General features: G+C 41.2%; 1 protein-coding gene across 1 annotated transcript in view; it reads right to left on the reverse strand.

Moving 5' to 3' along the window:
- Positions 1-16,921: 16,921 nt before the first annotated feature.
- tacr3a (tachykinin receptor 3a) overlaps positions 16,922-27,775 on the reverse strand; it is a 55,687-nt gene continuing 44,833 nt past the window's right edge. Inside the window, exons 4-5 of the mRNA XM_049572403.1 lie at positions 25,160-25,356; positions 16,922-22,657 (exon numbers count right to left, since the gene is read on the reverse strand). Coding sequence (XP_049428360.1) covers positions 22,324-22,657; positions 25,160-25,356 — 531 coding nt within the window. The 3' untranslated portion in view covers positions 16,922-22,323. The remainder of the gene's footprint in view (positions 22,658-25,159; positions 25,357-27,775) is intronic.

Consider the following 27,775-nt stretch of genomic DNA (forward strand, 5'->3'; position numbering starts at 1 on the left):
ATGCAGTGCAGCAAACCTAAAATGTAATGTCCTCATATGAGGACACTGGGTAGCAGGGTGTATACACTTGGAAGCTTAAAAACATGCTCATTTTGCTATGAAGTGTGGTTTATCTCATTTGACAGGCTGCTGAACTAAACTGGCAACAATGTGCCCATTAATTCAGCAAATCAGTAAATAATGCAAAGTCTGGACATTGGTCTTACTGTTTACCTCTGCGGTAGACTGGTGACATGTCCGAGGTGTACCACCCTGTTGTAGTGTTTAGAGGAACTCTGTATGTGTAAAGTCGTTTGCTGTAAATATCTCCAATCATTCATTTGATTTGAATAAATATTGGTGTTTCTGTCAAGCCTTCGCTCGTACGTATGCCAGCCTACGATAAACTGGAGATAAGATTATACACTGAATGTTGTTCAAGAGTACACAGGATTGTGTACTGCTGTAACTATCCCTTCACAGTGGATAATTAATGTTGGCCAATGAATAATGAATACTGCAGCTTGTCCTGTGTGGCAGTAACAGTGGAAAGTCCACCGAGGATTAGGCATGGAGGATTAATTTTAACAGTGTTTAATCAAGTCAGCTGCAAATACTGTCACTGTTGTCTAAAGTTTGTTGGTTGCTATCGGTGCTAACAATTATAATATAATAATTCTAAAATATTTCTGATAAGATCATATTGAGGGGCGGCAAGGTGGTGTGGTGGTTAGCACTCTCGCCTCATAGCAAGAGGGTTGCCGGTTCGATCCCGGGTGTGGGAGCCCTTCTGTGCGGAGTTTGCATGTTCTCCCCGTGTCAGCGTGGGTTCTCTCCGGGCACTCCGGCTTCCTCCCACAGTCCAAAGACATGCAGATTGGGGACTAGGTTAATTGATAACTCTAAATTGTCCGTAGGTGTGAATGTGAGCGTGAATGGTTGTTTGTCTCTATGTGTCAGCCCTGCAATAGTCTGGCGACCTGTCCAGGGTGTACCCTGCCTCTCGCCCGATGTCAGCTGGGATAGGCTCCAGCCCCCCCGCGACCCTCAAGAGGATGAAGCGGTTAGAAGATGAATGAATGAAGATCATATTGGAATATAGAAACTGTTTGTTATGAAAAGACATCTGGAGCTTGTTAGCATACTGCACGTTGTAACTGGATTCAACACAACCCAATCGCCAGAAATAATGTTGGCATTGTACATTTCTGCAAACCACAGATACATTACATTTGTATGTTACTTTGCAGTGAATACACTGCAACTTGAATAACTAAAATAACTTAATTATGGTTAGGAGAAGATCATGTTTTGGCTCAAAATACCCATTTCTGGGGGCACGGTCCCCACTGAAAAAGCAGCAATGTCGGCAATAGTTGCTTTTGGCACTATCACTGCTGGAAAAATAGCGGCATTTTACGAAGTTCGGGTAAAATAACACAGCCTTTGTTGGTCAAAAGGTAGGTTCAGTACACAGAAGGAGGCAAACAAATCCAGTAGGGGTGAGGCAAAGGCAGATCAGTCAACAGGCTAAGTCTGTTGGTCTGGAACGCTAGACATACAAGGAGCTAAGACAAACTGGCACTGAGGCCTAGTCCACACGAGCACGGGTATTTTTAAAACCGAACTTTTTTGGCCTCCAGTTTTTAAAAAATCTGCGTCCATATGAGCAGCACTATCAAGCAATGTAATACACATGCCAAAGCAGTAGGTGGCAATATAACTGTAAGGCCATTGTAGCCAATCAGAAGGCAGTAAAAAATGTCATTACCGGAAAAACAACAAGCGCGAAAAATCAACAATGGCGAATCGAGGCAGGGTGGAATCTTTTGTGTGGACTGACAGCGAGGTAGAGTTACTGCTCACTATTACAAATGAATATAAAGTGAACAAGATTCAGGAAAATGTGGACTGGGAGTCGTGCCAGTCGAAGTACGTGGATATCCAAGCTCTTTTTATTGAGCAGTACCGTGAGACGTCCTCCGACTTCCCTTATCAAAAGGAGGACATAACCAGGGCCATCATCATGAACAAACTGAAGGCAATACGGATAAAATGCAGGGGAAATCGTCTCTCACACACACTGGATCAGGTAATAACACAGCTGTTTTCTGTTTACATCGCACGCTGTGATGTCATACAATGGAGACAAGACAAAATAATTGTGGTTTTCCTGTCCACACATGACTGCTGACACCGGACTTTTCCAAAAAGTTCACCCTGGACTCCGGTTACAAATAACTCTGGTTACAGGGGCCCAAAACTGCAGTTACGTGTGGATGAAAGGCCAAACCGTGAGCAAAGAGTCATGGTTTTATAAATACCCACGTTGGTACTAAATACTCTGGTGAGGGGAAGTATAACGAGACACAGGTGAGGCTAATCAGGGCGGGACAGACAATCAGACACAGGTTGCATCATCAAAAGGGAGGGAAAACACACAGGGACAGGAAGTGAAGTGCTCTGAAACGAGGGGAGATGTGAGTTTCAAAGTAAAACAAGAAACAACAAGCTAAAAAGACGCTGGAAACTCAGCAACAGGCCCCTTAAAACATCCACGTCTGGGGGCTTTAAAGCCTTACAATGCCAACATTTGAGCTGATTAAATGTTTTTAATGCTCCACAAGCATATACACCTTGTTACGTAATATATACATTACTAAACATTTATTCAGTCTCAGTGAGGAGTTGTTGCAACAATATTGTTGTGCTTTCTGTGTGTTATTCACAGTGATTTATATCTTCGTTTCTCTGCTCTGTAGGTACCTCAGACCATGTGGACTCACACAGTTTGATGCTCCTGGTATGTCATGCAAGACTTAACTCACACTGAAGTCTTTATGTTACATTCCTTCACTCAAATCAAGTGTTCATGGGGCTCCTCATGAGGATGCAGCTGAGGTTAAACATTCTTTTCAAGGGCTGTAACCCATGAACAGGTTCCTTAAGTACTTCCAAACAGTGCTTTGCAGACAGACACAGTTTAACATTATGCTTTTCACGGCTTGCTTTTTTTGTCACATGATTACACACTTAAAATTCCCCGTTGATAGCCCTTTTTTGCAGCAGACATTGAGGCTTGCAGGAGAAGCACATGTGTAGCTGATAATATTAATGATAGCTCTGTTCATGTTAGATACATTACTGTGGTCAGGAAGTGGAATACCTAAATAGACCGGAGCCATTATTTATGTTATTTATTACATCCATGTTTGACAAGTCAAAATCGTTGTGCTGCTGAGAAAGGCCTATTATGTCTGGACGCTTACACAACACTCACATCAGTCGCCTTATCCACACAGTCTGGTTTACTCGGAAAGTCCAGAAATTGTAAACATCTCGGGTTGAACCACAGGAGAACACACACATTTATCAAGGTAACCTTTTCAGTGTTTGCAGGCAGATGGTGTTCGATCTACCTGCTTCAAACATCAGTCATAAATAATAAGGACTTGAGGACTGGCAGCATGCGGCTGAGCCCTTTTTCTTTGTCATGCATCTATTATATCCGAGGCGGAGGTTTCAGGTCATGGCTCTGTACTCGAGACCTGCTCACTTTCATGGTGCCTGGCATCACTCTTGTACAACTTTGTATTGTTCACTGGACCAGCTCAGTTCCTGTGGGTAGCTCAGAGTCAAGTCAATGTGTCTCCAATACACTGAATACACCTTTTTCACACCAGACATTTTGACTTGTCATGGCAGCAGAAGCACAGGTGTTACTGATGACATTAATGACTGCCCTGTTCTTAACTGTTGCAGTAGTGAGCTGGCATACACAATACCAGGCCCCCAAACCTGGATCAGCAAAGTGGAATTCAGCCATCATTAATTCCATGCCCGTGCTTTTCCTTTTGTGAAATGTAAACATGTCCTTCATGAAACCCAGCCTGGTCTCACTTCCAGGGGTGAAAATACACCACTTAGGGAGTGTCACCAATGTGTCTCAGACACTAAACGGTGTCCTCAACGTGATATTTTTTTTCCTACTATGGCGAAGGCAAGACCTGTCCTACTCTGCCTTACTCTGCCTCCAAGTGACTTACCCTGACATTCTTGCCCTAACGATTCTGTTTTCAGCCAATCATTTTCCTGTAAAACATGGCAATGGACATAGTTTTGAGAGCATGAAAATACACTCAGGGGCGAGATGGATGGGTTCAACAAAGATGGACTTTGGACCCAGGAGAAGGGTGTTTGAGACTAAGGGAGCAATCACACCGAGATGAAACGCTAGAAATACGACGGCAGTAAAACTATTGTTTTCCTATGATATGCTGTGTCTGACTGGCATTTTTTTAGACGCTTGTTTTTGTAGACGCTTCTTTTTAGACGCATGTAGACGCTGAAAAGTTAAAATATTTTCAACTTTTTGAGCGTCAGACGCCAGTAGCTAGCGCGCATTGAATAAACACTTCCAGGGTTTCAAGCGTCTTTGAAGCGTCCGCGTCTCTAGCGTCTGATTTCTGTGTGATCACCCCATAACAAACAACATTATCGGTTGCGGTGTATGTACTACTAGTCAGGGCCAGGTGTTTTTTTAGTGACAATCACAATCTTTTCCTAACCATAATCAAGTAGTTTTGTGGCGTAAACCTAACAGCTTACCTCTTGTGCGTCAAGATTCGATGCGAAAAGCTGTCCCCGCCATCATTTTAGTAACATCCGGGGCCTCTGCCAAAGAGGCAAATCATAACAAGTAAGAATGAGACCTAGGGTGCGTCCCAAGTCTCTTAAAATTACTGCTAACCACCTAACCTAGCCACCTAACCTAACTGTTTAGTCCCTCCCACTTAGGAAAACATTTAAGGAGTCAGGAGTTAGGAGTGAGGAGTGAGGATTGCTGATAAGAGACATGAGACGGCCTTACTCTGAAACGTCACGTGAAGCGACGTCCTGTCCTGATGACGGCAGCACAGCTGGATCTGCTGCATAACGGAGCCAGCATTTGGCTTACATCCCAAGTCCCATTATATTCGCTGATCAAAGCCGTAATAATAATAATTAATATTAATATTAATAATTACCTACAGCCTATTAAACATTATTCCACTCACATGACATGCAGGACAATTAATGATGGGCAAATGTGTTTGTGTATGTGTATGTATATGTGTGTGCATGAGCAGTTGCACATTTAACAGCCACGCATCACAGACAGTCCGCTGAACACCGCAACGGGTTGTGAATGAAATAAACTTAATTACAACATGACAGTCTTGCACGAAATATCATTAACGTTACTCTTTGTAGTCACGTAGGCATGTGAATTACAGCGTTTCATTGCAAAGAATGCATGTAACGGGTACACTTGCGCTGTTTCTCTGCCATCTCGTTCAAATGAGACAGGCGTAGGGGGCGGGTATTTATACCTCATGGCCTCAAGCTGAAAAAGACTTCCTGTTAGGAACCTCTCGTGTTACCTTACTCATCACACCTAACAGATCCCTCCTAACGCCTAATGCTAACTCCTTACTGGCAGGAATAAGAGACATGAGATGGCCTTAAAGATGGCGGACCTTGAACGACTTCCAGTTCAAGTAAGGAGTTAGGAGTTAGCAGTAGAAAATAAGAGACTTGGGACGCACCCATAGTTCCGAAAGCTGAAGCTAGAGCCAAATGGCCTCATCCCCAAGTGTTTCCTGTCAAGGTAATTAAGAGAGCCTTGATTAGCCTTGACTCTCAGCTGACGTTGACTGAGTGTGAGTCTGCCTTTTTGAACTCTACAAAGTAGGCTACCTTTTAGTAAAAATAAACTTGACACTGTCCTACAAACATGTCTGAAGTCACACTCAGTGTAACAGAGGATTAAGCCAATGTTTATTTATGGTGCTGGTGCTCACCGAGATCCATTACATTAAAATATAAATATCCCTTCTAAGAAAAAAATGACATGTCAGTGGGAGCTTTTAATAGAGTTAGGTGTCATATTCACTTCACAGTAAGCTCACGTCTCATAGTTTCACAATACGTCCATCCTCTTGTGTTTAACTTTTATTGAACCTGACAACACTGACCATACTGAAACTTTCTCACAGTGCTGGCTAATAATGTAATGGCTATGGGATTTAAGTTGTTGTTATCTCCTCCAGGCAGAAGTCTGGAGGGGAAAATGTGTTTGGTCATGTGCTTGTGTGTGTGTGTATGTGTCTGTCCACAAGCTAATCTTGCAAACTACTGGACCAATCAATGTAATATTTTCTGTACATGTGCATGACTGTGTGCTCTTGTGGCTGTAGTGATTCACAATTGTAGAAAATTTTTTTTTTTACATACTGACCGTTTTATACCATTTGCTTACTACCCACTTCTCTTAACAGCCAGTGGGAGGGATAAATTTTCCAGAAATAATTTCGGCTACTAACAACAAGCCCGACCATCTGTCACAGGCCACATTTTTGTCCCTGCGTTGTTTCAGAACCAACATCCATAGAGAAGCTTGGTCATATTTTGAACTGGAGAACCTTGAGATCAATTCAGTATCTGATATGTTGTGATCCACTGACATTAGGCACTATACGAGATAGAGACATCCTTGTTTTTGTTTTCTTCATCTACACCTACCTAAGGGAGCTGAAAGGGCTTGTACTGTAGTAGTATCAGAGCTTCACTCAGCAGTGGTGTATGAAAACATTGTTTTCCTTGCACACCTGGGGCTTCTTAATACACATCAACTCAAGTTGATGTGTATTAAGAAGCCCCACTGTACAGCACTGATGGTGCATGTCAGCTCTCCAGAAAAACAACAGTTTTATCACATTACCTCCCCAGGGGGTACCTTCACAACTCCCTGTGACATCCACAGAAAGTTTGGTAACTCATCTGCTGAATTGCAAGGCTTAAGGCAGGATTCACAGTGATGTTTGTTTAATATGAGCCATGTTCAAGAGAGCAAAATCTAAACTTTCAGACATGCAAATACGCAAAAATTGACCCTTCGCTAAGCCCCGGCCCTTTGTGACAGAGTAAGCATGGAGCCCACACTGTAACTAACTGCACTCCATGGAGAAATATTATCATATTTTAGGAAAAATGAAACAGTGATTCCAGAGAGAAGCAGACAGAGGGGTCTACAGTCTGTGTTTGAAGGATATATCCAGGATGTCAAACTGACTCAGCAGCAACAACAGGTTAAAAAGACAAAGATAGTTAGAAGCTAAAGCCGAACTATAGGCTACAGATCACAGTGTAAAAGTGAACCACCACATCACTGCTGATCGCCACACAAGACAATGAATATAAAGGGAAACTTTGCTGATATTGAACCAGCTGTGTGGCATCACAGTGTGTGCAGATGAACAGTGTTTGGCCCCCTTGATTGCTGAAAGAAGTGAAACAACTTTCATCTGCGCACAATGCGATGACACAGAGCTGGTTGAATATCAGCAAAGTCTCCCTGCTTCCCTTCACTGGTTCCTGTACAGCAGGGTCGGCCTTTTTTTCCACTGTTATAATCATGTCAAAGCAAAAGCAGCATGTGTATACATTCAGTAGGCTATATCTTCAGCAGCTAGCTAGCTAACCCTACACTTTCCAGGGTTTGATTTTGGTTTTGGAACAGGGAAGAAATGTATATCTTTTTCCAACCTCTCCAGGTAACGAGTATCATTAATACACGACGTGCCCCAGGCACAACATTTAGCTCCAAATCCACAAAACCAGCCTGAAAATGAAGGAAATCTGAAACAACTGCATTAGAGTCAATAGAGCACAGCTGTGTTGTTGTCGGACCCTGGTCTCTGAACTGGCCGATGTTACGTTGTGATCGGCCAGTCTGCATTTGGGGGCGGGATTTAGTGAAGGGTCAAATGACATCTACTGTGAATCATGCCATCATGTACTAATAACGAAAAGGAAAAGAGATCTTAAATGCTTTTTGTGGGGGCTGTTTCTACACAGGTAAGTGTTTCCATGTGAGATCACGTGAAACGGTCTCTTAGTAACACAATCTCACTAATAACCACCTGCCACTGTTCAGAGTGACATTTGATGTCCATAAACCAATTAAATGTCAGATCTAAGACCATATAGCTTATCAAATCAGTGTAAGTCAGGAAGGGAGATGTCACATTTACCTTGATGTATGGTACACCAGCTGACAGCTTGGTTTCGCCTGCACAAAGTCACACAGGCAATTAACTTCTCACTTTTCCTGAGTGACAAGCAGCAGTTTGAGATGAAGCTCAGCGATGAGCTGTACCTCTAATACTGTTTCATAAATCACAGAAATACATCTAAGAACTACAAAGCTTGAAATAACTGTTTTTATAGAAGAAAGTGAACGTCTGCCAAATTCAAATTGCCATGAAATTACTTAATTCAAACTTCTTACATGATATGCACGTTGAATAATCATTTCAAAGGCAGTATGGAGATTGTGGTAAATTACTTTGGTCTAATTTGCATATGGAAGATAGCAGCATGATAATCCCGTCTCACTGTGGGAGGAAGTAATCAACAGACAGAAATCTTTAATATCAATGATGTTGCAGCACATTTTGTCTCTGCACATTAAGAGGCTTGAAGAGACCCCTCAGTGTGTGTGGTGAATCCTTTCAAAGTGATTGCAATGGATTCCCAAACAGTGGCAGATACAAAGAATGGTTACAAATGGATGTGAGGAGTATGGAAGAAACAGGACAGCAGTTTCCTCACAGCTGTTGTTAGTGGCTTTACTGAGGCGAAACAAGGAGAAAGGAGCACAAACTTTTGACTTCTCATTAGAAGGATATTCAAAGACTTGCAATCACTTATTGTAATTCAGTCATGTGCGATATTGGTGCGATATCAGTTGCATGAACCTGCAGGCAGCCAGTATTGTCAGAAAATTGAAACACATGTTGGATGTGATCCATACAAAACAAAGAAAAGTGATTTTTCCCACAACCTGACTGATTTTCCCGGCGTAAACATGATGATGTTGCAAAGTTCAGACGGGAAGACTTTCTTTGTGCTCATCCATTCACAATTCTCACCATCCCTATCCCACTGCTTCCTCCAATCAGCTGACTATGGGTGTTCACTCTTCTATTTCAAACTTTGCCATGATCTCTCTCAGCCAATCAGGATGCTACTACAAAATCTTTAATCTGCTCTCTCCTCTGCTGCTGTCAGCTGTCATTTTAGGCAGAATTGCAGTGCCCTCCTCCACCCCATTCACCTACAGCCATCGAATCAATAGTCCAGGAAAAACTCAACAAAGGCCCCCCATTTCTCTACTCATCCAGATTGTCAGCACTTTTTTTATCTTCTCCACATCTTCCTCTCATCTCATCTTCACCACCTCTACCATCACCAGTGTCAACACCCCTAGGGAGGGGGCTCCTTATTCTACGATGGATTCATTATCCTCTTTAAATATATACCATCTCAATGGGGTCTAATCGCCAAAGACTTTTCACATTATTCATACATATTAGCACAAGTAAACAAATATTCTTTTCACAAAAAAGGGTCTCTCCTGACTGAAAAGTGAAAGTGTACAAGAGTGTAGTGGACTATAACTATTTTGTGTGTGGTTCGGTCCATGATGAAACAACTGCCATTTTGCCTTTGGCCAGGTCAGTAAATATGCCTGAGTATAACTATGTTTGGTATTTCAACTCTGTACATGGATACACCGCGGTTACCAGGTAACGTAAACTAACTTTAGCCACTATTTTCAACCTACTAGGTCAACTGTTTCCTGAGGTCTGTTGAAACAATGTTAAAATCTGAACTGTGGCTAAAAACACGGGGATGTTGCCACAGCATATTGCAATTGCAGCCAGGTAAGGGCATTTTAAACACAGCACTGTAACGTTTAAGTTTGACATTAGTTGACTCCGCTCCTCTAAAAAACTGAGGTGTTTGATCCACATCTGAGGCCATGGTTCCTTGCTGGAAAACCAGCATTGCCCCCTGTGAGTTGAGAGTGGTACTGCAAGCTAGGGAGATGAAGTATCTTGGGGTCTTGTTCTCAAGTGAGGTTAGAATGGAGCATGAGATGGATCAGCGGTTTGGTGCGGCATCTTCAGTTATGTGCAAGTTTCAAGTTACTGGTCCATCTACGTCCCAACCCTCACCTATGGTCATGAGCTCTGAGTAATGATCGAAAGAATGAGGTTGTGGATACGAGCGGCTGAAATGAGTTTCCTTAGTAGGGTGGCTGGGCTCAGCCTTAGAGATAGGGTAAGGAGCTTGGACATCTGGTGGAAGCTTGGAGTAGAGCCGCTGCTCTATATCTCGTCTGGCCTGGGAACACATCGGGGTCCCCCAGGAGGAGCTGGATGGTGTTGCTGGGGAGAGGGACATCTGGAATGCTTTACTCGGCCTGCTGCCCCAGCGACCTAGCTTTGGATAAGTGGTTGAAAATGGATGGATGGATGGATGGATGGACTTCTTTCCTTTACATCTTTCTATTTTCTGGACATAAAGTGGCCCTTGTTTTTCCCCAGTATGATCGATGGGAGCAGCTCTTAACGGCGCTGATCACAGGCATTTGTGCAGTGTTGGTAGGTTTTTTCCTCCAGTTGCCTGACCTTCACCAGCGCACCAATATATGACGTCATATAAAAAGAAGCTATATTTCCCATGTGCAATAAAGTGAATTTGACCATTCAGTCTGTCTACTTACAATATTTTTCATTTTACTGTTATACTTTGCTTTCTGTTTTTACTGATGCTTCTTGTTCTGCCCTCTCCTCTTTGCAGAGTCCCTGCTGTGGGACAAATAAAGCATTTTCTTATCTTATCAATCGCTGAACATGTTCCCTGCAGTGTTCTGTTAACATAAATATCAGTGGCAACGACAGTAAAATGTGTTTTCGTTTGAGAAGGGCAGAAGCAGTAAATGATTTTAACTACCAGACATTAAAGTGTGTACATTGGAAGCAACAGTGCCAAGGGAATTGACAGCTTTATGCTACTTCCCTTCTCCACCGCTGTGGTGGGTAAGAGGCTGTTTTAAAAATGACTGACCTGCCAAGTGGTCTGACACAGACCAGCAGACTGGCACTCCTCCATGTGCAGTAGACATGAATTGCTGAGTAACAATTGCCTTATTTAGTGGTGCAGATCCACGCTTCTACTTAGAGTGAAAAAGCATTTCCTCTTTAGAGACAGGACCTTGTGTCAAAAACATGTGCATTGAGTTTTCAACTCAACATCGTGTAGATTCAGTGTTTACTGGTCTTCAACACTGGGAATCAACTGATCGGGAAAAAAAAGTATGTCACTGTCTTACATGTGATCGAGCCATGATCTGGTGATATGAATGTATTAAATGCTCTGTTATACTTTGTCATATAATTATATATTCAAATGCAAACCTGACAAATGCATTGTCACAGACCAGACTGCACTATAAAGCAGTGTCGAGTAGCAGAGACGAGCTGCTGCATACCTATTGCCTTATTAAGCAGTGCTCACCACTGTAGAGTAAAATAATAGTTTAATACAACCTTGATGAATAATTGAACAACCTCAGGTTTTATGTGCTTGAGAAATTAATATTTCAGCTCTATACTCTGACATCTGCTATTAGTTTGACAAATAGAATCTGAATCTGATGAGGTCTGAACATCCTCTCCTTTTCATAATTCTTTACATTTACAAAAAGGACATCTTCCCGCTGCTCTTCCAGATCAAGTTATACTTAAAAAAAGAAAAATACACCCTCAGCCATTACTATCAGTCATAGTGTACGATATAGTAGTTTACCTTTTGATCTTTTGTTGCATCGACTCTCTGTGTCTTAGCATTCATCACGTGCGTCAGCTTCACTTGGTGGCTTCTTATATTTCCCACGACGTCTACTGTATAAACAACCTCCAGTAATTAAACCACAAGCTTCCGATTTAAGCAACCAGGGCTGATGTCACAGATAATAGATTTGTTCACATACACAACATCATCGTCATCTGCTGATAATTGAAGTAATCAAGTAATCTCAAAGGTGGCTGTTTGTTGCCTGGTTACGTGCACATCTGTCTGCCAAAGCATTCACTTGTCACTCTGAGGACGAGGCACATATGGAAGCTAAAGCGCACAATCCTCAAAGCAACTCTTGTTTGGGAAGCCATGTTGTTATATTGTTTGAGAAGAAAGGCAAATGAGACATTGAGCCATTTAACCAGCTCAGATGAGCCAATGTTTAGTTTGGTTCTACTTAAAACTACAACAAAAGGTTGTGAAACCAATTTTTTTTACCAATACCAATACCAATTGAACTTGCGTATCGGCCAATACCAATGAATGATCCAGTACCAGTGTGTGAAAAAAGCAAAAGGAATAACTTTTCATAATTAAGGTCTTTCGATGGGACGGACCAACTTTGAAGTCAGGAGGAGTTCGCTAAAGTACGACCCCCGGAAATAGCCAAAAGTGCGCCAAAATTGGATAGTAAATTCAAAATGGCGGACTTTACATTCAGTTTAGAGCATAGGCCCAAGAAGCTTTTTTGTATGTCTTGGAGTGTTTCATGTGCCTGCCAAGTTTTGTACATTTAGGTGAAAGATTCCCCCCCCCCCCCCAATCAATTTCCAGAAAAACTGTCACAATTAATAAATTAAAAATCAATTAAAAATATAAATTCTGAAGTTGTGGCCAAAAACATGATTTGAGAGGTCACAGTGACCTTGACCTTTAACCACCAAATTCTAATCAGTTCATTCTTGAGCCCGCTTGTGCCAAATCTGAGGAAACTCCCTCAAGGCCTTCTTGAGATATTGCGTTCACGAGAATGACACGAATGCAAGGTCACAGTGACCATGACCTTTAACCACCAAATTCTAATTAGTTCATCCTTGACTCAAAGTGGATGTTTCATTCATTCATCTTCTAACCGCTTCATCCTCTTGAGGGTTGCGGGGGGGCTGGAGCCTATCCCAGCTAACATCGGGTGAGAGGCAGGGTACACCCTGGACAGGTCGCCAAACTATCGCAGGGCTGACACATAGAGACACCTACGGACAATTTAGAGTTATCAATTAACCTAGTCCCCAATCTGCATGTCTTTGGACTGTGGGAGGAAGCCGGAGTGCCCGGAGAGAACCCACGCTGACACGGGGAGAACATGCAAACTCCGCACAGAAGGGCTCCTACGCCCGGGATCGAACCGGCAACCCTCTTGCTGTGAGGCGAGAGTGCTAACCACCACACCACTGTGCCGCCCAAAGTGGATGTTTCGTTTTTCAAATATCGAGTTCACAAGAATGGGGCAGACAGAAGAACAGACAAATGGATGGATGGGCAACCCAGAAACATAATGCTTTTGGCCATGGCTGTCGTTGGCGCGGAGGCATAAAAATAGCTCTTAACAGGGTTGTTCATTCAGATGTCTGCTGCTGTAATCTGTGGATTGTGGAGGTCAAGAAAGCTTTTTGGTTTAGTGTGAAACTCCAGTTGGTTCCCTCACAGATTGTCCACTATAATAAAATAGCTGATGTATAAAATTCTGGTACTGACTCTGCTCCAGTGTTCACACTCTGTTTTACAGTATGAATTTTAATTTATTAACCATTTTTTATAGCAAGACAGAGACAACAATACATGTTGACACTTAAATTAAGGTCACTTTAATGTTATAATCCGCAACATTTGAGTTAATCTCAATTTTGGTGACTCTTTTGGTGATGAGTGGTCATTGTACGGCATTTCAATGGTCTGACAGCAGCTTCTAAACAAAAAAATTAATAAGCATGGGTTGTTGTTCTGCTGCTGACGACTGAAATGAACAGAATGACATAATTACAGTCTGTGCTGTACAGTGACCATGTCTACGGAGAGATTCATCTTTAAGATTATACGTACATTTTTTGGTGTGTTTTTAATCGTGGAAATTAATCAGTTTCTTTTCCTTAGGAGTGCATTGTTTTTGTCTTGTCAGCAACAAGATTTTTGCTGCTCATACCAAAACAATAATGGGTAATATAAAATCTGGGAGCAGTTGCACAAAACACCTTAGGTTAAGATTTTCAGGTTTCTTCAAAATAAAATTGGTTGCACAAACATCTTTAAGTCTTCTCCTTAAAATTTGCACTTACATATTTATGGTTTTATCCTTGTTTTTGTCTTATACTTAGGCCCTAGACTGTTGCACAAAAGATCTTAGCAACCAAAACAAGGTAAAAAAGAAAAACAAACAAACAAAAACAACAACAACAAAAAACAACAGGTATGTCTGACTCTATCTCAACTGCAGAGTTTATGGTAATAAATGAAAAAACTAACACAGCCCGAGAAGAGAGTTCTGCGACCAGGAGATCAAGAGAGATAGGCTTTTGATTTTACACTCTAGCTTTAATTGAATTAATTTTTGTTGCAATTTCTTCCTACAATCATTTCCTGTTTTCTGGTATTTGTTGATCAAATTTACTTTGTACTATGTGTTTTCTATGATTGCATTCCTCCAGAGGTATGATCTTTTCCTCCTCTGTCTTCTTTTCTTCTGCCATTTTTTCACCATCTAACTATAAGTCAACTTTGTCAGACGATAACAGGCATCACAAGTGAGTCCGAGCAAACAAACAATCTCTGTGGAAACTTGTACCATTGTAAAATCTCCTTCAACGCAGTAAATGAGTTAATGTTTTTCTGAAGGACACCTTTTAAGGGATTCTGTGCAACTGTGTCCCTCAGCTAAGGAGAAATTAAGCCTTAAGTGTCATACTTAAGGAGAGAACTAAGGTGTTTTGTGCAACCGCTCCCAGTATCTGTATGGTTGTGGGTTTTTCAGAGTAAGAACTTCCTGTTCACACGTATTTACAACAGCATATGTGAAATGTTTAACAAGCTTAGAAGAGGTCGCTATGACAAGATAAAGATGATGTAATAAACATCAAGATGCTTACATATTATTATAAGGAGTGGTCAAGGAACTGAAAGTACGTCTACATCTCTCTTTCATGAATGCAGTTTGCTTCCATGGGGTCAAATCTATGATGCTCTATGACAGAAAATTGAGATATTTAAAAGTTGCGGATTATTACCGTGGCCTGCATTGTTTCTGACAACAAACATAAAACAAAACACTATTGCTCAGTCGCTGAGTTTTTTTTCCTCATTAAAACTGACTGCGTTTGCAACAAGTCACAGCTACATTTCATTGTAAGCATGTCATGTCACTTGTAAACACTCATGAAAACAAAGTAAATAAGACCATTGCAGTGAAGCGACATTAAGCCAATACATCAGCACTGACCAAGCAATAAAAAAACAAAAAACCTTTTGGAGGTCTCATTGTAAGAAATATGATATAGAATTGTAAAGTCACTTAGTATCATCAATAACAAAGAGTTCTTACAATTCCTCATCTTAAATTACTAAAATAATTGTCATTTGCCAGCAATTATAATATTATACTAGTAGTTTAAAGGATAGTACAGTAGTTTATTTCAACCTGAGTTTTGTTTTTGAATTAGAGCGGTGAAATTAGTTCTTCTGGCAAAATATAGGGGACATAAGGTAGTGTAGTAATAGTGTGCCACAGGAATGAGTCCTAAAACCAGAAAATGAGTTAGCATGTTACTACACATGTCTCAAAGTCGATTTTTTTAATAGGTTTTTGGTTAGATGCCTGAAATAAGGTCTGTGGATAACACGAGCTTAAGAGACTTTCACGTTTTGTTCTACGACAGAATGCATCAAGAAATACCCCAACTCGTGAACTCTGAAGCCTCTATGTGTCCTCAAAAGTTGGTTGCTAACAAGTGGCTAAATGAGACCGCAGCACGTCATTGCACTGAGCGGTGCTAAACATGGTTTCACGATCTTGTTATGGTGGTGACGTTATGGCACGCAACCATAGTTTAGTTTTTTTTTTAATAGCCTAATGTTTCGGTGAAGATTCTCATTCATCCAGGTCATGGTAATCATAAGTGCTATATCATAGGCAACTGGACTTGCTTGCGTTTCTTGAAGACATTTTGCCTCTCATCCAAGGGGCTTCTTCAGTTCTAATGGACTCGTCACATGTGAGTCATTGACCTGCCTGGCCATCATATGTGTCGTTAGGGTTACCAGGTGTGAATGGATGTGAAGTCGTCTTGGGAGGGATCCCAAGACTGCATTGTAGGTGGGTGATAAGTGGTGTCATAGGTCACCTCCTCTGTTTAATGATGGGCATTCCAGTTTGACGTAGATGGCCTCTTTCAAACCATCTTTCCTCTCTGGCCAAGATGAGAACATTGCTGTCCTTGAGAGAATGTCCCTTCTCCTTTAGATGTTAACGGACAGCTGAGTGTTGACTTGAGGAGCTGGCTCTCCTGTGCTGTCTAATGTTAGCTTTTTACTTCTGGTGACTGCATTTAGACTTCAATAACCATGAAAGTGGTGTATCATAAACGTTTGTCACAGAACTTATTTTTGGCAGTAATCCAAAATCCATTAAACAATCCCCTAGACTTTTTAAGAGGGAATTAGCGCAATGCTAACTTCCATGTCAGCCTACAGAAAAACATCATCCCTTGGGCACTCTATGACATCAGAGCTAAGACATGAGGCTCAGGTTGAAATGAACTAATAATCCTTGAAAGACACAACAAATAATATAGCCACCACTTGACACAGATAGAGGCACACATTGTACTGTACATTCGTACAAAACACATACATTTATACAGAGAAACATGAAAATAGATCGATTAGCAGTACATACAAATATTAACTTCAATATAATGATCAGACGACAGCTCAATAATACATGACACTGAAATGCACAACTTGTTTTTCTTCACATTCTTAAGTAAATACTTTCATGAAGTCTTCAAACATTCAGAACTGTTGGTAATAATAAGTAAGATGTCATTTCGTTCCACACGACAGAGTCAATTTCCTGGAACCTTTTACCACTTGTTAAACATAATAACTTCCCGTCACACACCGCCATCTTTACTGCAACTAATAGGACATTTTATATATATATATATATATATATATATATATATATATATATCTTTTTAAATATTTTGCAGTATCTTTTAAGAATGTATGTTTGGTGAAAAAGTAACACAACAAAATGCTAGGCTACTGATAAAAGCAGTCAAACAAAACTATTGTTATGCTTAGTTCCCAGCCGCGAGTCATGTCTGTGTGTTGATGTGTACAGAGTGAGAGGGGATACACTGGTCCAATGGTTTACAGCATATAATCCTTTCACAGTATGGTTCCACTTATCGTATTGTAAACCTAACGTGCCACAGGCTAGCTATTTGCTGGGGCAGTCTCAACACTTTATGCGCACACAAGCAGGGGAGTTAAATAAAGATGTAACTCAGGATAACAGCATGCTGGAAGAATTTACAGAAAGACCAAAAACTGCAAAAGGCAAAAATGAAGGTTATTATATTGTAACCCTAGTTCTATTAGCACAGGCAAAGCCTTCTACTGGACTCTGTGGTAGCGGTTCCCAAATGGTGGGTCACAGTCCAAAAGTGGGTCATGGATCCATTTTGAATGGACCACAAGTGACTTGTGAACATGTCAGGTTTGTTAAAAACTAATTTTGAACTATGGTGAATTTCCTGCACAGAGCTTTTATTTTGAAGTGCTATTTCTTTCTGTAAAGTCATTGGCTAACGGACAGATCACAGGCTCGGCCCTCTGATGGACTCTGGATACAGTGGGTGAAGCCCTATGAATTAACGTCCTGTTGCAACATAGCATCGACACATACTGATCCTGACTGGCTAAAAGTTACTCACTGCTTCCCGCCTACTTCTCTGTAATCTTGGCTGCTACAATGGAGAACCTGGGGGCCCCAGCCTGCCCAGGTGAGAAGCAACCGAACTGGGTGGAGCTTTAGCCTGATCCACAGGGGTTGAAAGACAAGCAGTAGACACCCTGCATATGACATTTCCTGGTCATCGAGGAGCATGGGTACACATAGGTTTAAGGAAGGTGGAGTCAGGCGCAACACACATGACATACACCCAGTCCTTTTCAACAGTCCTGTGTCATTCCAGCGAGCACAGACCCTGAAGAAGAGCCTGACATGTCCAAGAGATAGAACTGTATGAAGAGGCAGGGCATAAACCATGACACTACCACACAGATGTCTTTGACTGTGCATGGACCACAGTCAGAGGGTTCCTGCCAACCTGCCTGTGCTCGGGGGCCAACACAACCCACTGTGGGGAGTCTCAGCAGAGAGATGTCGGCTGTGGACTCCTGCGGGACACCTATAAAATGTTGTAATCATCATCTGCAAACAAAGTTGCTGTCTCAGTGGGGATGGCTGAAGGCAGCAGCAGAATTCTGGCGGTTGGATTAGGATCTGAGGGTTATGCATCTCAAGCTCCGGCTCACTCTCATCGCAGAGAAGCCTCAGGTCGAACATCTGAAATGATCCCACTGCTGCTGGCATCTAAACTTGGGTAGCGCCCAGCAAGCCTCACAGGCTGGTGGCTGCTGAACACCGCTCTCTGCATGGTGTGTGCCAACGCAGTGATAAAGCTCCTGAAATGGTGACTCCATCCATGGAGAGAGATGATTGGTAGGCAAATTGAAGTTAAAAAGGATGGCAGACTGCAGTGTATGCTGCCTTATATACTGCAGGCTCCGTATGTATACAGGTAGGCACATCCTGATTGGCTGGCTACATTAATGCAAATTTCAGTGGGCACATGCTTGCTTATGATTGGAGGAGAGTATAGAGTATACAGAGTGGGACCTGTGTGAGACAGAACTGTTTCGCTTTGTATGAAGGCATTTAAAAGAACACTATACAGTAGAACAAAGGCTGCACTTCAATGTGCAGCTTTTTTTATCACTGTAAAAATGACCCACGAGGCCCTCATTGGTTTGTTTGCTTTCAGTCTGTCCATTCTCCAGCAGCCTGTCTATTGGCGTGCGCAAATGTACACTGGATTTTGCCTCTGGCTTAATGCTAGTTACAGGCACAGCATGTCCAACCATTACACAACTGAAAGCCAAACTCCATTTCAGTACTTGCAGAGCCAAACTCAAAGCCACATATAGAGCCAAATGGAGTTTAATCAACAACAACCATTCCATCGGTGACTTTCGGCTGCCGCTCATTCATAGCTTCGGGGGTAAATAGGTGCAGAGTAATTTCTCTGCGTCACATAAAGTTTGCAGTTAATACTTACAGATGGAAATGAAACTACGACATACTTACAGAATTACAATCACCATGGCGTGTTTTCAGATTATCTCCACTGTGAGATGATCTCTCACTCAGAGCAGCAAAACGACAAGCGGAACTGATTAATTTCATTGTCAATCATTTGAACCGTGGGACCCAGACCTCCATGAAACAGTGTGCAGTGTGCTGACTGTGTTTAAATGCTAATCTCAATCAGAGCTGAATGTTCTGTAATGAAACAGGTACTTAGTGTTTCATTATTGCAGAGGGACTCTTACTGGATAAGGAGAAAATTTAAGGCGAAGCACTTTGAATTTAGATGATAATACTGTATTAGAAGTGTTAAGTTCGTCTGCTTTTTAACATTAAAAAAAGGTAGTCCTGGTCTTAGTCTTATGTCAATTTTTTAAATTATATTTAGTCAGCCTGATACTGTTTTAGTCTGTTTTTTTGTTGACTTTAATTCTGGGTATTTTAATCTTATAAAGTCATCAGATTATATTAAACATTCCACTCGGTCTGGTCAATCCAAAACCAATAATTTTGTCATTTTAGTCAAACACTGGCTATTTCACATAAGATATTATCTTATCACTATCTGATGATAAACACAGGTTCAATGATTGAGAGTGCAGCTTTGCAGAAAAACTCTGTTCTAGTGATTTGATGATATAATTTAAAGGAATATATCCAGACCTGGAAGACGTTCTGCTCTGATATTCTGGAAGATGTTACTGAACAAAGCCTTGTTGTTGTCACTGTTAACTCCAACATAAGTAAAGCCCCTTTTCCACTGGACAAAGAAACCCACTAACACCTGCTAACATCTAGCATTTGTATTTAACAAATTACTACATTTATTGGTTCAAGCTCTGATTGACTTTGATCGGCAGTGACGGAAATTCAACACCTGGGTGGATGTGCTAATTTTATCCCCTTTGCTGGTGTGATGTAATGATGGGCTGCCACATATTTCATCTGTTTCTATCCAAGCAGTGTCCAAACATTTTTTTAAATGTAGTTGGCACCAATTTCTAAAGAGAGACTGCGTAAGTAAGAGATATAAAAAGAAGCAATGACTGTAACATTTTAAATGGCATCCATACTGCTTCTTACTGTTTAAAAACTTGTTTTCTAGCAGTCGCGTTGAATGTGACACACCAGAAATTATTTTTCAATGGGGTTTCCTGCATTTAAAAACTGCATACATACACTAATTTGGTGGAAAAAGTCCAAGTCCCAAGTCTGTACTGTACCAGCCCATTCTGATTCTGCAATTTTCAAATACGGACACTTTATCACGCCCCTCACTGTGTGATAATGATGCCAAAGACATCCTTTAACGTGTCAATGAGCCAGGCCACCAGGCTTTCAACCAACTCCAATGTAAACCCATCCATGGCAGTACTCAACGAGAAAGGCTGTATGGGATGGGAGAGGGGAGGTAGACTGGTCAAACAAAACATGACTTTCACAGAGTAGACGGCGATGTGTATCTCGTTTGAAACCAAAAGTATGTGCTGCTTTTCACATAATGTCACGTAACTTACGTACCTACAACATACCTACACTGTTTTAATGTAGCGTTATGTATGTATGGTTGTTGGGCAATGATGTAACTGAAGTGATGTACTTACACTCTACATAACAAATGTACTCATTTTAACCACAAACATGTTTTGTCTAATCCTAACCAAGGAGTTTTGTTACCCAAACCTAATCTTGACTGTTTCACAACATAAACCATGTGTTACAATGTGTTTCAGCTGTAATGACATGCTAAAGAGTGCCCTGTGCATCGGTATCACACACTGAGAGGTGTGACATAGCGTCTGTATTGACGACCTGGGAATGAGAACAGGTTGACTGTACTCATTGTGTGCTGCTGGTGTAGTGCTGATGGAGAAAATAGACCAGATGCTGAAAATGTCACTGCAGATTGTGAGCTGGATGTGGAGCTCTCTGTTGCAATGTGACCTGTCTGAGCAGCTGGTTAATGGGCGCTGAAAGGAGAGTGGGCAGAGCTTTGTGACATTTTGTAATTTAAAAAAAGGAAAAGAAGAAAAAGATTTCAGTTAAGTCCTTTCTTTCAAACTAAATTTCCTTCTTGTCTTTTTAGTCAACAATATTGCGTGTTGATTTAGTCACAGTTTGTTTTAAATGATGTCAGTATCTCCTCGTCATCGTCTTGTCTTGGTCATGGAAAAAAGTTGTGATAGGCATATTTTAACACTGTTTAACAAGTTCAGCATTGTTCATTTCATATGTTGTTAAGGGTGCTCCTGAGCATGGATGGATTATGAGACAATGGGCTCCTGGGGCACAGACATGTAAAGGTCCCCCTATATTAGCACCACCCATCCCAGCCCTAGTTGCTAGCCATCAATTCAGATTTTTTAGGAGGCTATTTTGTAAGTAAACTCTGACTTCATGGTTATGCTATTAGTTGAGAACAAACCCTGAACTTAGGGAAGGCTGTATGAATCTTTTCCAAAGCAGAGGCCTGTTTCACCAAGCTGCAGTTTGCGACATGAAATAAATTCCTCTCCTGTTGATGCCTGAACATCTAACAAACACCACAGTTGTGAGCCATGCATGTGGATGGAAGAGAGTATATGGAATTTACAAACCACAGTCCTTTTTTAATTGTGATGATGACACTTTTGGGACCTGTGTGTAAACTCTGCTCGCAAACTGAGCCAGTCTCACAGTGACAGCTCTCTCCACAGAAAAACATACAAAATAATATCACGATATCTATTCTGCTATGAAACATACTTAAGTTGCTTCACTGTAGCCTAATACTGTCAGCTGTATTATGTAGTGGAAAACAAGCAAGCATAAAATAAATTATATTTGCATCACAATCTGGCTCCAATATTAAAGGATATAGGGCAAACAAACACACAAACAAAAACACCATAGTAGAGGCTTCAATACTTTTGATTAAGCTGTGTGGGTTTCAAATAATTACTGCTAATAACATTCACTCTAAACTGACCCCTTGAACTTCACACCTGTGCCCAGTAAGCCCACTCAGTGATCCATCCACGCTCCAAGATATCTTTAATATTATCCATTGAGCTAAAATATTAATAATCTCTGTGTCCACTTGGTCATTCTTTGCATGTTAAAGTAACTGCTTCGATAAAATGCTTTTACATCTAAATTAAGCAACGACCTGTGCACCATTTGTATGTACAGAGTATTATGTGTGTTCTTTTCTTACATGTCTGTGTGTCAGTCTGTGAGAACACCCTTCAAGAAAACTCCTCAGGCTGAGCGCTTGGAGCTCCTCCATTTTGCGTTTTTGCATCGCCACCGTTGCATCCAGAGACTTCCGAGTGGCGAGACGTGATGTAGCTCCTCTTCCTAGCCGACAGGGAGTGCTTCCTTCCAGACCCACCGCCGGCGCCGCCATCTCCCTCGGTGGGGTCATAAACCACCATGACGGTGGTATCCATTCGAGACAGCGTGTACATGCTGCTCTGGCGTGTTGGGTGAAGCCGCGTAGAACGTAGCTCCAACTCGTCATAGCTGGATACCTTGATGAACGGGCACCAACGAAACGCTCGCTTGAAGCCAGCTCGGAATCTGGTGCCACATCGAGAGGGAGAGGGGAATGGTTGGAAAACACAAGGCAGGTTATTGTTAGGAAAATATAGAAAGAATAAAATGGAAAATAAATAAATGTTGTTTTTTAAAAAGATATTTTCATTTAAAAGGTCCTGTGTGTAAGGTTTAGGGGCAGGCAGACATTTTATAAAATATCTATAAACCATGTTCTAGTAGTGTTCAATGACACTATGAAAATAATAATTCTTGTGTTTTTATTACCTTATAATGAGACATTTACATCTACATATGGAGATGGTTCTCCTCCATAAAGTAGACCAGAATGGACAAAGCAAACACTAGCTCCAGATAGGGCCATATGCATGTTTGTGTCAGCCGCTATTGTTCTCCTTGACACTTGCCACATGGGAGACGTTGCAGTGTTGCAACCTCACCTCTAGATGCCACTACATCCTACACACTGGACCTTTAATAAGACCAGAAGCAGAATACACTGTACACAGTGCTGTACCAAAAGGTTGGCTCCTCAGCTGAGAAGAGATTGTGCTGAGGTGTCCCTGAAGCTTTTAAAAAGCCAGTTACTGATGCACGTCTAAATGTTTGTGTGGTGATGAGAAGCACATCAGTTGGTGTGGAAGTGGAGTATTTACTGTGAGAGTACTCAACAGGGAACCAACAGTACTTGAGAGCCTGGCTGCGGATCCTTCTCTGAATGCACTGAGGCTGTATTCATTCATACTCCAAAGAGGCTTCAGATGCTTGAGAGAAGCAATATGTATTTTTTTTAAAGAATAAAATCTGTTTTTTATAAAACTACTACAAAACTACTACTACAAAAGAGGCAGTTCTTACAGTCACATTGTCATATTCTAATAAACCCAAAGACGATGGTTAAAGTAAAAACCCAGAGGGATGAATGGAGAGAATGTAAGGAAACAAAACAGACAAACAAAATAGCAACTACTCTTGCTAAATTGGTCACTTTGCCATGTCATATTAAAATTATGAATTCATGCCTGACTTGTATCCTCTAGTATAACATATAATGGAACTTAATTACACTCAGTGATGTGATGTGACAACGAAATCAATTACACTTTTGTGGTCACATTCAAACTGGGCATGCACTGATGACTGACTCAATACAGTCACTCACAGACTCCACTATTCAAAAACCAAATTAAACAAAATGTATCCGTCTTTGTCTCCACTATGCAACAGATGTAAAGTTGCAGAGGGCTCTTTGACACCCCTTTTATAGCTCTGTCTTCATCTACACAATTAGTGGTGCAAAATATTTCAGTGGTTCTGTGGCACTGACAGACATTCCCCCTGATCCAGAGCTGGCACTCTTTGAATGCTCAGGGATGACTTTGAACTACACATCTGAGGAACAATTAGCATTGATGCTCTGGACTGTAGCTGCCAAGACCAGCTGGAAATCACCTACATCCCCTAGCTTCCAGAACTGGCTCAGTGAAATGCTTATTATCATACAAATGGAGAAAATACGGTCCTATAAATGTGCAGCATCCAATAGATTTTGGAGCACTTGGGGTCCATTCATTGACTATTTCAAAGGTAAATAATTGTCCTATAATTGACCTTTACCTGAGGCCTTTTACACCTGAAACATTTTAATACTGAGGGTATGTATGTCTTGCAGCTTTTTTCCTTTCCTTTTTTCTTTTATTTGAGGTTTTTTTTGTTATGTTTTCTAGTACGTTGTAGTTTTCATTTTGCTATGTAAAAAACAAATAACCTGGACATGCACTGTGTGATTTGAGCCTGATATTTGAGCCCTGCAACTCATTTTAGAGTCAAACTGAATTTCAGTTTCGGCGGGCCTTGTTTGCCGTGCAGTGTACTGGGGTGGAGCGAGGACTGATCATAACCCGATCAGCTGCTCCTGACCGGCTGTCAGATATTCAGATGAATTTCTCACATATCAGATATTTTGGCTGGCTGTCGTCAGGCTCTCGCACAGATGAAGCAGATTCCCCAAGGTCAGTGCCTTTTTATCACTCAATCAATTGTGCATTGTAGCTTATACTCAGTCTGGTTTGTTGGTGCTGCTAACTCACTAACGTGTGTGTGTGTGTGTGTGTGTGTGAGTGTGAGAAAAAAAGAGGGAGACAGGGAGAGGGGAAATCAATACTTGGACAAATCTGTTTTTGCAGAAATGGACCCTGAAGCTCTTCTTGGGAGGTCTCTCTCTCTACATTATTTTCAGCAGTATCTCTGCTTGCAGACAAACTTCTACCTGCCCCAGAACCTTTAATTGAATCTTTATTTGCAATTGTCAAAAGCTGGAACAGTCCGTAGAGGCCAGTTTTCTATTTTACATGTATAGTGTGAGCACTCAGGTTGTGGCTTGATGATCGAACCATACAGTGTGAACACATAAATCATGAGCTTTGGATCAAAACAAAATTTCTACAGCGGGCTCAGTGTATGCCCAGGTTCAACATCAAATATTTAGTTTTTTTAGATTGTCAGCACCACGCTGTTGTTACCCACCTGCTGTTGAGGCAGCAGTAGATGATGGGGTTGTACATGGTGGAGCTCATTGCCAGCCACAGCACTGACAGGTAGACCTGCTGGATGTACTTCCACTTGTTCAGACGCTTGTTGAGACCCGTCACAATGAAGTAGACGTGAAAGGGGAGCCAGCAGAGGGCAAAGGTCACCACTACTATGATCATCATCTTCACCACCTGCAAGAGGAAGGAGAGAACGATGATGAGAAACATTCACAGGCTGTCACTGTTGGCTGTGTTTAGGATTCCTGGAAGCAGTGAGGGAGAGAGCGAAAGACGGCAGTGTGTGAGTCAGGGAAGTTACACAGGAAAGAAAACTGCAGTATCTTTAAAACTAATGAATATTTGGGGGGTAGAATGTGGAGCATGTCATTTCAGTCCATTTCTGAATGCCAGTCACATCACACTGAAGGCAACAGCCAGGTGATGCATCACTATAAGGCTGTAATGGAAAGCAGGGCAGTAAATTGTTGTTCCTTTGATCTAATAACATGTTCGTATCTAATCGAAACTCATAGGGGGCTTTGTCACATGACCATGTACGCCAAAACCTTTTAAGCACAGTAGCAATGTAACATCAAAGTCTAAACTCAAATTAAATTCACTGCATTAGGATTAATTCCTTGAGTTTTCATCATCTTGTTTTCAAGAGGTTCCCAGGAGAAATAGAAAACAAAAGGACAAGGCAAACCACAAAACACAACACCTAACAACACAAAGGAAAAAATACTCAAACAGACAAGAGTTCTAATCATTGAAATTGGTGTCTTGTTTGAAGAAGGAGCCATCTGAGTGTACAAAGCACGGTGAAAAACAACAACTGAGTACAAATCTGCAGAGACTATTACATTATTTAAGACACTGAAGGAAAACAGGGTGGTTTTTAGGCATTTAAATAAACAAAGTGAGCATAGTCCAGCTTTCTGAAGGAATGTACCGTCTTTACAAGCTGAAACCAGAGAGTCGGAGTTGAGGTTCTGTCTCACACCAAAACAACCTAATCCCCTGACAAAATGCTGGCATTATACATTTCTGCCAACCATGGACACATTATATTACGTTATTATGTAGCAGATATGTTAGCAGATACAAAAACCGGTTGGTTATGTTTAGGAAAAGATTATGTTTTGGCTTAAAATACCCACTTTACATGCCACTATCCTGGCGATGTCTCAGTAAAAAAACAATTTTTGCTTTTCCTTATACTATCCCTGCTGGAAAAACAGCGACAGGTCACTGAAAAACACCCACGTTTGGGGGCTAAATGACCTGGGGTTGTATTCACAAAGCTTCCTGGTGCTAAGAGTTGCTCCTACTGAAAAGAAAATTCTTAGAATTGTGACATTTCCCCCTTAAAGTTAAGACTAGGTCCTTGTATAAATAAAATTTATTCACATACTACTCAACTCCTGAGGGGAAAAACTGTCAAGAGCAGGGAGGAGGATTTTTAAGAAGCTTAAGAGTTTCTTAAGCAGAGGAGAAAATGTCAGAAAGATAAACAGGTAGGAGAAAGATACCCCAAACACTGGATGGCAGTGAGTTAATGAAATGCCACAGAATAGATCGTGCAGGGATATTTGGGGTTGATCTCATTATAGATACACACACATTTCCCACCCAACACAATAACATTACAATGCCAGAAATAAAATGATCACACTAACAATGACAACACTTTCAGTCAGCAATTGATGTCCACTGGGTGTCCACACCTTGCAGGCTCACAAGAGGGTGTGTCTGTGACAACCGATCACATCTGTTAAAAGAATGTGTCATATGTAGCAACAGGGTCAACCACATCTCTTCACCAGGGTAAAAGTTTCTGTCCCTTCCTTGCTAAGAGTTCCTCTGAGAACTTTTCTAAATCGCTCCTTGGCCTGGACCCCTTACTAAAGTGTTTAGGCTGAGTTAGGAGCTCTCGGAGAGTGTCCTCAGAATGTTTGTTAATATGGCCCCTGGGAAACAGAGGAGCAAGTAACTTGTTAAATCACAGCCGGTTTTGTTGTTTGTTCTTAAACAGAAGTCTGCAGTGGTTTGCTGCTTGGCAGGTATCTCACTTAGTGACACACCATCCATCACCCCCTACACCTCCAGATGACAAATTTAGTTCTTATATGACATCACTTAAAAATGTTGATATAGTACCAATGAAAGGTGCAAATGAAACAGACATGTGGTTTGCAGAAATATACAATGCCTACATTTTCTTCGGGCAACTGGGCTGACCAAAGACCATTTTAGATTACTGTAAGAATAGTAAGTCAGTTAAATTAAACTAAAATTCAGAGAAATGTTGGATTTTCTGGCCGTACAACAGGACTCTCAGAGCAGATGCCATAAAAACTAATCTCCTAATTCCTGATTAGGGTGTTCAGAATGTTTTCATAGTTTGATATTATTGCCCGCCATTAACAAGATTAAAATTACCGGATGTTTTGTATGACAGTAAACCTTTTTATTAATTATAATCACAAATACAATATGCTAATAAAGATAATTTTAGACCACGACTTTCACCATTAACTCTCATTCAAAATGCCATATAAATTTAATACCATTAGAAAAATTAGTTGCCATTAGTTAAAGTGGTATGTTT

The sequence above is a fragment of the Epinephelus fuscoguttatus genome, linkage group LG3 (genome assembly GCF_011397635.1).
Source record: "Epinephelus fuscoguttatus linkage group LG3, E.fuscoguttatus.final_Chr_v1".
Taxonomy (NCBI): Eukaryota; Metazoa; Chordata; class Actinopteri; order Perciformes; family Serranidae; genus Epinephelus; species Epinephelus fuscoguttatus.